Genomic DNA, 12344 nt, shown 5'->3' with positions numbered 1-12344 from the left:
ACAGTGACTAAAGGTTTGAGAAAAGAAGTAGGTTTTAAGGAGACTTAAAGGAGGAGAGAGGTGAAAAGGGTGAGGGAGAGATTGCAGAGCTTAGGGCATTGACAGCTATGATGAGGGAGCGTTGGTACTGTGGTGCTCAGTATGATGGAAGAAGTAAGGACAGAGGTTCACTTCTGGCCTGATTTGAGCTACATCGGGCAAAGGCAGCAACACATCAGAGCCCAGGGGTGAATAAGCTGGAAGGGAAAGTCACACCTGGTAGCATCAAAAGGCAGACTAGTGAACATTAGCATTATGTTGGATTCAAGCTTCAGACTAAACAGGCTATAAAATTCCAAAAATGCCAAGGGAAACACATGCAAGTATTCCTATTAAAATAAAGCCAAAAAAATGTATCCAGCTACTTTTCGATTACTGGAATAAATGTCATCTCTAAACCTGATCAAACAGACAAATTGTGACTCCAGCATTAGAGACAGTATTATAAAATGTTATCATACACGTGACACCGTCCAATGAAAGAGCAAATCTGAAAAGTCAGAAATCTCAGACTGCGATAGAGGTGGCTGTTCTTATTTTCTAGAAAGTTGTTTTTTTTTTAATGAAAGTCAATTAACTGGTACAGCGAGATGAAAATAATGGAGAAATCTCACCTTGACAACAGCACCTGTGAAACCCTGCCTGGACTCGATGAGTCGCAGCATCTCAATTTTTTTCTAGGAGAAAATAGACAAAACATGATAACAAAATGTATAAGAATATGGGGAGGTGTTGGTGTAGTGGTATTGGTGCTGGACTAGTAATCCAGAGACCCAGGGTAATGCTCTGGGGACCTGGGTTCAAATCCATGGTGGAATTTGAACTCAATATATAAAAAAAAAAAATCTGGATCTAATGATGGCCATGAAATGATTGTTGTAAAAACCCATCTGGTTCACTAATCCCCTTTAGGGAAGGAAATCTTCTGTACTTACCTGGTCTGGCCTACATGTGACTCCAGACACACAGCAATGTGGTTGACTCTTAAATCCCTGAAAAAGGGGCAACTAGGGATGGGCCATAAATGCTAGCCCGACCTGTGAATGAATTAAGAAAAAAAAATGCAGTGGTTTAAAAATGATAAATAGTTCTTGACCTTCCCTCTTTTACCCAGAATACAGAGAGAGGTAAGGGGGAAGGAGATGTATGTCTGCTGTGTGTTGCCCCAGGAATCTGTACTGAGGCCTCAGCTTCTCACCACGATCGATCAACGACTTGGATGAAGGTACCGAGAGTTCTATACCCAGGTTTGCAGTTGCCACGAACTTAGATGGAGCAGTAAGTGGTGCAGATGGGCTTGGGGAGTTACAAAAGTCTGTAGACAGATTAAGAGAATGAGCAAATGGAGTTCAAAATGGGGAAGCGTGAGGTCATCCACTTTGGGTACAAGAAAGACAAATCCAAACATTTTCTTAATGTTGAGAGACTAGAAACGAGAGGGGCAAAAGGTCTCAGAAGTTGACATAGCAAAAACTTATATTTTTATGGCGCTTTAACATAGTAAAAAAATATAAGGTTTTTCACAGGAGTGTTATGAGGCAAAATTTGGCACCAAGCCACATAAGGACCTCTCTGCCTCTTTACCTCTCTCTCTCCTCCTTTAAAACGGTCCTTAAAATCTACCTCTTTGACCAAGCTTTTGGTCACCTGTACCAATATCTCTTTGTGGCTCAGTGTCATATTTTCGCTCCTGTGAAGCATCTTGGGAGGTTTTACTACATTAAAGGTGCTATATAAGTGCAGACTGTTATTGTCGCTGCTGACACTGTGCAAGGATAGCCAGGACAGGAACAGTTACAACACAGTCACATGACAAATTCGAAACTCACTAGAGCATGTGTTCTAAAAATATCAAGCAGTAAGAGAAGTTAGTCTGCAAAGTCAGGTGTTCAAAGCTAAATGATGCCCTTTGTGATTACGAATAATATCCCTCTTTCTTTCATTTACCAAAGTTGCAAAGCCAGGTTAAAAATAATCAGAATTGAATGTGGGGAATTGATGCAACACATCAAACCGCAACGATTCACCATGAGATCAGCCTGTGGTTCAGCCAGGGGGAATCTTTCTAAACTTGGAGAATAAACTTATTATTTAAAAATCCATAAAGTAACCCTTGACCATTTTGCAGTGGAATTGTGGATTAATATTTCTGCTTTCCTGTACTGAACATCTAATGAGTTTAATCTCAAACTGCACGGCCTAGGGACCACAGAACTTGCCAATCACGTAGTAGGCTTTGAACTATCCCTAAGCATAGAATCATGCAATGATAGAACACAGATGAAGGCCATTCTGCCCATGATGCCTGTGCTAGCTCTTTGGTAGAGCTATCCTGTTAGTCCCAATCCCCTTTGTTCCTTCCCTGGAACCAGGGGACGCAGTCTCAGAATAAGAGCAAGGCCATTTGGGACTGAGATGAGGAGGAACTTCTTCACTCAGAGGGTGACGAATCTTTGGAATTCTCTACCCCCAGAGGGCTGAGGAGGCTCAGTCACTGAGTATATTGAAGGCAGAGATTGATAGATTGCTGGATGCTAAAGATATCAAGAGATTTGGGGATAGTGCAGAAAAGTGGTGTTGAGTACAAGATCAGCCATGATCCAGTTGAATGGCAGAGCAGGCTCGAGGGGCCAAATGGCCTATTCCTGCTCCTATTTCCCATGTTAAGCTGTACATTGTTGAACTATTTGCCTCTCCATTCAACAGGATGTTGAAGATCAAATCTCTGGAGGTAACAAGCTGGAACTGATTGAACTGCAATGTCTTCCACTTTGAAGAACAAGTATATTCTGTGCACAATTTGATGTCACGTATTGAATCAGAGGTAATAGCATATAGGGATTGATGAGTGCAGTTCACTTTGGAAGTAGGTATGAAACATTAAAATAATGTTTCATTCCAGGGTTATGAAGCAGTAGGTTGATTTGTCAAGTATTCTGTTTCTCTTGTGCTTTTCCCACCTTTTGATGTGTACTGAGCTCTGATGCTCTAAGATGTGACCCTCTTCTTGCAATATATTTTACCCTGAACTCCCTGTTCTTATCTCAATTTATGACTCACTTCCCTTATCATGGAGTCAGCCGAGATTCAGTGATAGCATTGGCATTTGTGGGTTCAAGTCCTACTACAGAGACTTGAGCACAGAACCTAGTCTGAGGCAACTTGAATGAGACATATAAGATCCTGAGGGGTCTTGACAAGGTGGATGTGAAGAGGATGTTTCCTCTTGTGGGAGAATCTAGTACTAGGGGGCCATTGTATAAAAATGAAAGGTCATTTAGGACAGAGGTGAGCAGAATTTTTTTCTCTGAGGGTTCAGAGCCTTTGGAACTCTTCCTCAAAAAGCAGTGGAAGCAGAGTCTTTGAATATTTTCAAGGCAGAGATAGATAGATTCATGTTAAGCAAAAGGGTGAAAGGCCATCAGGTGTAGGCAGGAATGTGGAGTTGAGGTTACAATCAGATCTGCCATGATCTCATTGAATGGCGGAGCAGGCTTAAAAGGCTGAGTGGCCTACGCCTGTTCCTAATTCATATGTTCGTATGTACGTATGTAGACTGCAGGGCAGTACTAAGGGAGTGCTGCACTGTCATAAATGTCATTCTGCCAGTGAGACATTAAACACAAGGCCCCTGTCTGTCCTCGCAGATCGACATAAAAGATCCCATGGCCACTATTTCGCAGAAGAGCAAGGAATTTCCTACATTACAACAGTCGCTGCACTTGAAAAGATACTTCATTGGCTTAAAGAGCTTTGGGACATTCTGAGGCTGTGAAAGGCGTTATATAAATGTAAATGTTTTATAAATTTTAAAATAGAAACTACGATCGTCAAACAAGAAGATTGTGCAAATTAAAGGTCCTCTGAGCTTTAGTTATTTTTTTTTAATTTCGGCTCAAGGAAAGAAGCATTTGAGCAATACCATACAGAGATACGGTGTATTTGTGCACTGTCTGATCCCTGTGACCAGGTGACAGTCATAAAGCATGCTGCAAGGTTCCTTCACTTTACCAAGCCTCCGGGCTCCACCCTGTGGTACAAATCAGTTACAGCAGCAACACTTGAGGTGAACCGTGAAATTAAGCAGAACCAGTGGTTGAACCGCTTGCTTTGTAATTGTCCTCAAATTCGGCAAGGAATACCCTGAGATTTAGCAATTAAAATATTCTTAAATGGGCTGGACTTTCCTCTAGTTAGCCAGTGCTCAATCTTCAGCTGATACATTGAACCACCTGCCTAGAGTATAGCCAGGGTATCTGAGGTATGAAATGCTGGCAGCGAGGTAGTGGCTGTTCCTCTGACGTGGGCTGAGGGGCATTAGAGTTGGGCCCAGAGTGGGGACAGTGTCCTTACTCCAGCAGCAAGATCCACTTGCTTCTTCCGCAGGTCAGACTGAACTCCCTAGCTGCCTCAATTTCGGAGGCTGTGGGATACAGCCTCTCCAGTGTAGCTTCCAGCCCTCCTGCACCCAATGAGGCTCGTGCCCCTGTTTATTGCTTTTCAACAGCACAGAGAGGCGTCAGGACTGCTCATGGGTCCAACCGTGTGTTGAAGAGGAAGAGCAGGTTATATAGTCTGCATCCCGGCCTCGCCAGCTTCTCTCTCTCATCTCTGCATGTTACAGCAGTGTCAGGGATAGCCTCCCCCTCCCTAACCCAGTTCAGATCACAACCTCCAAGCAGACACAGCCTATACAAAATGCAGAAAGTACCGATTCAGGGAATCCATGAAGGAGTGTGCAAGGTACATGCAGAGTGGGGGAAGGGGGTCCTCTACAGGACAATGAAAGAAGCACAGAAAGAATAAGAACTGCAAGATCCCCTAGCTATGTATACATCGCTGCATGGGGTTAGGACTTGGTTTAATCACATATATTTAGCTTTTCTGGCTTCCCTGTTTACTTTTAAATGGCTTATTGTGGATTTATCTTGTAGCAAGAAATAATGAAATGGTTAAAGTTGTTCATTTCCAGGATGTTTTAGGAACATGCGAATTAAGAGCAGGATTAGGCCTCTCGGCCCCCCGAGGCCTGCTTTGCCATTCGATGGCTAATCCGATTGCAACCTCAGCTCCACATCCCCACCTACCCCTGATAACCTTTCACCCCCTTGCTCATCAAGGACCTACCTGCCATCTGCCTTCAGAATATCCAAAGACTCTGCTTCCACCGCCTTTTGAGGAAGAAAGTTCACGACCCTCTGAGAGAAAAAAATCCTCCCCACCTCTGTCTTAAATGGGCGACCCCCTTATTTCTGAACAGCTTTAGGGTCCAATACCTCAGGGTTTAGTTTAGCTGATTGAACCACGTGCGGAAAATTCAGCCCTGGGTGTGTCAGCGTTGAATCCGTGGGAACCCTCTCGCCTCTGAATCTGAAGGCGCCGCATTCATCCCGCCAGCCCCACCCTTCCCTCCCGCCAGTCCCCAGAACGTGGCCGCGGTTAAAATTGGGCTGTTCTTACATAGTACTTACGTAGCGCTGATATTCCACAGAGGTTTTTGCCCGGTAAAAGCTTCGCCTACGGAAAAGAGGTGGCACAGCCGAGATGTGAGTAAACCTCGGGGAAGAGCCTTCCTGAAAGATACAAGTGTCGCCCAATGTTTTAGAAGGTAACGCCCGGGGTCATTTCAATATTATTCAACTGGGGGAATTGATTCGTTTGATGCCAATTTAAAAGGGTGTTAGAAATTCGAGCGGGCTCAAAGGCAGGGCGGCGGTATTTCTGTCACACTTACCATCTGGATCCGCCAGGGCAGGTCGTGACACGAATTTCAAAAGCTTAATGCCCATTTTACAGGCAGTTATAACTGACTCTCATCCCCATGGAAGTGTCATAACATGGTGACATATCATTTGACATACCGTATTTGCACTGGCTCATTGTATGAGCTATCTACTCATTCCCATCCACCACCCCTTTCCCGAAAACTCTTTAACATTTCCCTAATTCAAATATTGAACCAGTTCTCTTTTAAAAGCTATCATTTCTGCCCTTGTTTCTGGTAGGACATTCCAGACCTCAAATGCCTCTGTGCTCGATGAACGTTCTCCAATACCTCCCCTTTGTTCTTTCCCTGATGGTCTTCACTTTATTCTCTCCAGTATCCTCTCCTGCTCGGTGACCAGCAGAAATATGTTTTCTCGTGAACGCCTCACAATTTTGAACACCATCGGATCCCCTCTTCCCCTGTTCCGCTCCAGTGAATAAAGAACAGGCTTTGCGAGTCTGTCCTCATAACTAAAGCCCCTCATTCCATGGTATTCCTTTTCCAATTCTCTCTAAGGCCTGGGTATCCTTCCTAAACTAGAGCTGGCGTAACTCGAAACTCTGGTCCAGATGCTCCATCATCACTCCCCGACTTCTCCTGGACTCCGGGATGCCAGGGCCGGAAGTGGCATCAGAATGGCATATGGAAGTGGTGTAGGGAAGTGTCATGGAGTAGTGCGTCCACCTATTCTCCCATGCGTCTGATTTCCCCCTAGAATTGAGAACTGGTGTGCAATACAACACGTCTACATACACGTGGGCAGCCCTGACTTTGGAGAGGGTGCAGAAGTGATTTGCTGGAATGGTTCCAAAGATGAGGGATTACACGTTATGTGGATAGACTGGAGAAACTGAGGTTGTTCACCGTGTAACAGTGAAGCAGAGGAGATATGTTGGAGATGTCTAAAATCATGAAGGGTTTAAATGGGGTAAAGAGAATGACCGAAGGGTCGATAACCAAAGAACATAGATTTTAGGTGAATGGTAATAGAAATGGAGGTGACATGAGGTAAAGTTTTTTTTTAATGGAATGAGTGGTTAGGATTTGTAATGCACCGCCTGAGTCATCATCAACCTTGACAGCAACGTCCCTTACAGACAAGGAGCTTGAATCCACACTCACAAAATTGCTGGCATCATGGACCCTGGCGATAACTGCTGCCTATACAGCAATTCTCCAGCAAGGAGGCGATGACTTCAGGTGAGGAGACAGGAGGAGAAAGTCCCAAAAAAAAAAAAGTTGGAAGAATGGAGGGGTGGTGGGGTGGTGTGCAGGGAAATGCATTTTTGTTGAATGCCTTCCAGTGTACATTTCTCGCTTCACTGCCAGCCCATTTGAGGTACCCATCCCCTTCCTACAAAACCCTCCTACTCATCTCCCACCATCCCCCACCAAACTTGACCTGGCTGATTTGCCAGCCTCCTGCACTGGCAAGCTGCATGGGGGCATTCCTAAGCCTCAGGGCAGTATGGGCCAACACAAAGGGCAGTTGCTTTGCCAACTTTGCACCTGAATTTTGTGTGCAGGTCAAATTTCTCCACTACCCCCTCCCCATCACCGCCATTCCAAACCCCCAACACCCCTATCTTGTCTCATCACAACCAATAGCTGAAATATTAAAGCATTAAAGCAAAGGTCGAATTAACTGTGGAAAAATAAAAACAAAAGCACTATATACATCTGCCCCAAAAAATGTACGAAATTCTTCTCAATGAGTCAAGTATTCGCTTCAGTTTAGGAACTTTTGATCATAGATTGGACTTAAAAGGTAAACCAGAGTAAGATAGTCTTCTGCAGCATGGACCTTCAGTGTGTCCAGTAGGCTTATGAATTATGCCACCATTTTCACATTGAAGGTGCCAAATTCCACTTCACATCAATGCAAATATAACAATATTACAGTAGCCTTAATGAGCGACTAAAACAAGATTATGGAAATGTGAATGCTCCAATTGCTTTGCAAACCAAAGTATGTTTTAACACTAGATTCAAGCTAAGTGCGTTAGACATGTTAATGGGCAAGTCTCGACATGTTCTTTGCTCCCATTGGTTACAAGGAACAGCTCAATGGTTTGAGAATTCCTCTAATTACAGAGAATGAATGCAAGAATGGTCATAAGACACCTAGCAGCTAGATCACCCAGCACTGTAATTTCTGCTTCATGATCTCATGTTTTATTTGTCCTTTAACAGCAACATTTGGTGGCATTCAGAGCAGCTTGTCAGTTTATAGTCAATATTTTACTCATTCGGATAAATTTCCCAATCAGGAACGTTGGAATTTGATCTTAAATTAGATTAAATTAGATTAAATTAAATTAAATTCTCCTGATAGAAAAATTGGCTGCGGATCCCATAAGGTGAGCCCTGACTAATGCTGGGTCTGAAATGGAACAGAAATAACGGAGTCTGAACAGTGCACACTATTATCAGTGCGTAAATCAGCCAGCGACTTGTGAGATGGCCGAGGTACCCTGTAAATTGCCGATCACCACCCATGGCTGGATGCTTTGTGCTGTTCCACTCTTAGCCTTGCGAAAACTGCAGCTCGTGTTTAATCTCAAACCAGGATCATGAAGTTGCTGCTTTTGCCCACTAATTGCTCATTAAATTCACTACAGAGAATCAAGCCTGGCAATTAACTAGGGGATAGGGCGGGAAAGTGGAGTAGAGGTGGAAGGTCAGCCATGATCATGTTGAATGGTGGAGCCGTCTTGAGGGCCGAATGGCCTACTCCTGCTCCCATTTCACATGCCAACGTGTTAAGTTCTTACCCCACTTTGTGCCAAGTCTGTATGAGCTCGAAAACAACCAGTAAAACAGAACAGGTAATATTAACAATATTTTGCAAGTGCCTTTTCAACATCATAATAATCCTTAATGACTACCCACAAACCTCTCTGGCCCAGAAAGTGAACAATTAAAACCATGGCGTCTCATTCCTTCAGGGTTATTGGAACTTTTAAAAATGTCAACATTTAATTTTTGTTTAACTTTTCCTTTCTGTCACTTTTCTCTCCCTCTTAATTCAATCTTTCTTCCTCTCTCTTTATTTCTCTTTCTGTATCTGAGTTGACATTGCACCAGCCCACTCTGATCCACCCTGCTTCTCAGTCCAATTATTACTCTATTGCTAAATCTAATTGGTTAAGGAGATGCCCTGTTGAATCTATTCACTGAGATCCCATTGGCCAAACTCTTCTGGTATCTTAAAAGCTATTGCATCCCATTTGCACGATCTTCCATCATTTCCATTTACTTAACACCCATTTTTTTTTAACCTGTCCATATAAACTGGGCTGTTAGGTGCCAACCTCTGTAATATAATTAGTTTAAAGTGACTTGATTGCCATATTGTGAGAAGATTGAAAGATTGAAGTTTTTCTCCTTTTTACCCCCCTGTTACCACTCAGTGGGGGAAAGGCTACAGTCTAAGGCTTTTCAGCCATAGCACACCAAAGGGCTGGAAACTGGGTTAAGCCCTTGGGCTATATGCCTGACATGGGATGAATATTGTAAATAACGAGAGTATTGAAATTGTATTGAGGCACCTCAAAGTGGAATGTGTGGAATAGAGAAAAGCTAAATTCTATTGCACTTTCTGTAATATTCAATCTGAAATGTTTTGGAATGTACGTGTACAAATTTTATGAATAAAGCATATTTTTGGAAATAGAAAGAATCTTTGCAGCAGGAGCTGTGGTGTTGCTTTATTTTTGATTCCAGCTGCCAATGGCCACGTTGTGTTTCCCCCCCTGAAAATTCCCCCAGAAGTATATCCTCAGCTGGAATATTGTGTCCAATTCGGGACACTGAGGAAGGACGTCTAGACCTTGGAGTGCGTGCAGAGCAGATTTATAGTACCAGGGATGAGTAACACCCATCACCTGGAGATAGTAGGGAAAACAGATTAAATAACCCTATTTATAATCTCTTTCCACGCTTAAATAATGATACATTCCTTAAAAAATATTGTTAATATTAACTGTTCTGTTTTACTGGTTGTTTTCGAGCTCATACACACTTGGCACAAAGTGGGGTAAGAACATAACATGTTCGCATGTGAAATGGGAGCAGGAGTAGGCCATTTGGCCCTCGAGCCGGCTCCACCATTCAACATGATCATGGCTGACCTTCCACCTCTACTCCACTTTCCCGCCCTATCCCCATGTCCCTTGGCTCCCTTGGAGCCCAAGAACCTAACAACCTCTGTCTTGGATATACTCGAGGACTAAGCATCCTGGGAATTCCGAAGACTCACAATCCTCTTGAGTGACCTCAGGACGTTCCAAAGCATAGCACAGCCAGTGAAGTGGTTTTATAAATTGTAGTCACTTCTGTAATGCAGGAAACAGGGCAGCCAATTTGTGCACAGGAAGCTCCCACACTCGGTAATGCCCAGAGCGGTTATTAAACCAAGCAATAGCTGGAAGCACGTGGCAATAGTGAAGCAGGGTTGGGATAAGCCTGTAAGAAACATGCAATAACTGAGAGCTTACCACCAAAGGACACCAACCAGTAATTTCAAGCTCCAGCAGAACTTGTGTCTCACACGTACTTTCCTGTTCACTGTTAAGCCACAGGCAACAAAACGTACCATTCCCAGGTATATTCCAGTCATGTTCCTCGCTAATGCATTTTGCTGTGCTTGTTTGTTCTGCATTCTGAGACTTCAGTATCTTCAAACGCAAAGAGTTTATGAAGGGATGTTTTCAGAGAGAGGCGTGATGTTCCTTCTCCAGTTTGTAAACCGTTTGTTTCTCTGTCGACAAATGAAGGGAAGAACCGCAGGTGATTGTCCATAAAATCAAATACTTTTCCTTTGAACACATTGTAAAACCACACAGGATATTCATTAGCAAATAGGTAATTGCTTTAAGATAATAACAAAATAATCTGTGGCAGTAAAAGACTGGGTGGAATCTTTCAAAAGATGTATTTATGAAAGTAATTTTCGTTAATCTCACCAAAAATCCTTGCAGTATCAAAGTATCAGCTCCATCAGAAAGCTCCAACTTTCTCGGTCAATTCCAACTTACTGAAAGTTTCTAAAACCAGACGCACAGTAGAAAGGTGGGGGGGGACGGTTCAGAGCAGGACAAAACAAACAGGAAAAGTTCCAGCCTCCTTCCCCCCTCACAAAGTGCCATTATTTCCAGGGCAGCTGACGAGAAACTTGAGCAAAGTTTCTGGAAAGTTGTGATTTGTGGAGGCAGGATTTGTGCTCCAGTGCCGTCTGCAAACATTGCAGAGACCAAAACAAAGCAACCTTAACAAGCACCCTGGCAACCACAAAGTTTCAACTCCCCTATGGCTCTCAAAATCCTTTCCCTGGATGTATCCATATCCCTGAAGACTCTGTGCATGTGTGTGTGTGTGTGTGTGTGTGTGGGGATATGTGTCTCTGTGTGTGCACGTGTCTGTGTGCATATGTGTGAGTGTGTCTCTGTGAGTGTGAGTGTGTGTATGTGTGTGAGAGTGTATGTGTGTGTCTGTGAGAGTGTATGTGTTTGTGTGTGTGTGCGTGTGTGTGTTTGTGTCTGTGAGAGTGTGTGTCTTTGTGAGTGTTTGTGTGTGTGTGTAAGTGTGTATGTGTGTTTGTGTGAGTGTGTGTGTATGTGAGTGTTTATGTTTGTGTGTGTGTGTGTGTTCCTGTGTGAGTATGTGTATGTCTGTGTGAGTGTGTATGTGAGTATCTGTGAGTGTGTGTGTATGTGTTTGTGTGAGTGTGATTGTGTGTCTGTGTGATTTTGTATGTGTGTCTGTGTGAGTGTGTGTCTGTGTGATTTTGTATGTGTGTCAGTGTGAGTGTGTATGTGTGTCTGTGTGAGTATATGTCTCTGTGCAAGTGTGTATGTGATTGTGTCTCTGTGTGAGTGTGTGTGAGTCTGTCTGTGTGTCTGTGTCTGTGTGAGTGTGCGTGTGTGTCTATGTGAGTGTGTTTTTATGTGTCTGTGTTACTGTGTCTGAGTGTGTCTGTGTGAGCGTGTGTGTTTCTGTGTGTGTGTATGTGGCTGTGTGAGTGTCTGTATGAGTGTGTGTCTGTGTGTGAGCATGTCTGTGTGAGTGTGTATGTCTGTCTGTGTGAGTGTGTATGCGTGTCTCTGTAAGTGTGTGTCTGTGTGCCTGTGTATGTGTTTCTGTGTGAGTGTGTGTCTGGGTGAGTGAGTGTGTGTCTGTTTGATTGTGTGTCTGTGTGATTGTGTATGTGTGTAAGTGTGATTGTGTATGTGTGTCTGTATGAGTATATGTCTCTGTGTGAGTGTGTGTCTATGTGATTGCCTCTGTGTGTGTGTGTGTGTGCCTGTGTGAGTATGTGTGAGTGTCTTTGCAAGTGTATGTGTGTCTATGTGAGTGTGTTTGTGTGACTGTGTCTTGTTTGAGTGCGTCTGTATGAGTGTGTGTGTATCTGTATCTGTGCGGGCGTGTGTGTATCTGTGTGTGTGTATGTGTATCTGTGTTAGTGTGTCCATATGAGTGTGTATCTGTGTGTGTGTGGCTGTGTGTGTGGCTGTGTGTGTGTGTGTGTGTGTGTATG

The 12344-nt window shown here is 43.6% G+C and overlaps 1 protein-coding gene across 2 annotated transcripts in view; it reads right to left on the bottom strand.

Moving 5' to 3' along the window:
* LOC144690070 (uncharacterized) overlaps positions 1-10928 on the bottom strand; it is a 137077-nt gene extending 126149 nt beyond the window's left edge. For both annotated transcript variants that reach the window (XM_078557578.1, XM_078557577.1), the window contains exons 1-4: positions 10774-10928; positions 10404-10568; positions 5511-5612; positions 654-716 (exon numbers count right to left, since the gene is read on the bottom strand). In XM_078557578.1, coding sequence (XP_078413704.1) covers positions 654-716; positions 5511-5612; positions 10404-10469 — 231 coding nt within the window. In that variant the 5' untranslated portion in view covers positions 10470-10568; positions 10774-10928. The remainder of the gene's footprint in view (positions 1-653; positions 717-5510; positions 5613-10403; positions 10569-10773) is intronic.
* Positions 10929-12344: the final 1416 nt, after the last annotated feature.

The sequence above is a fragment of the Cetorhinus maximus genome, chromosome 14 (assembly GCF_964194155.1).
Source record: "Cetorhinus maximus chromosome 14, sCetMax3.hap1.1, whole genome shotgun sequence".
Lineage (NCBI taxonomy): Eukaryota > Metazoa > Chordata > Chondrichthyes > Lamniformes > Cetorhinidae > Cetorhinus > Cetorhinus maximus.
The sequence above is the reverse complement of the archived record's forward strand: the minus strand, read 5'-3'. Positions and strand labels throughout refer to the sequence as shown.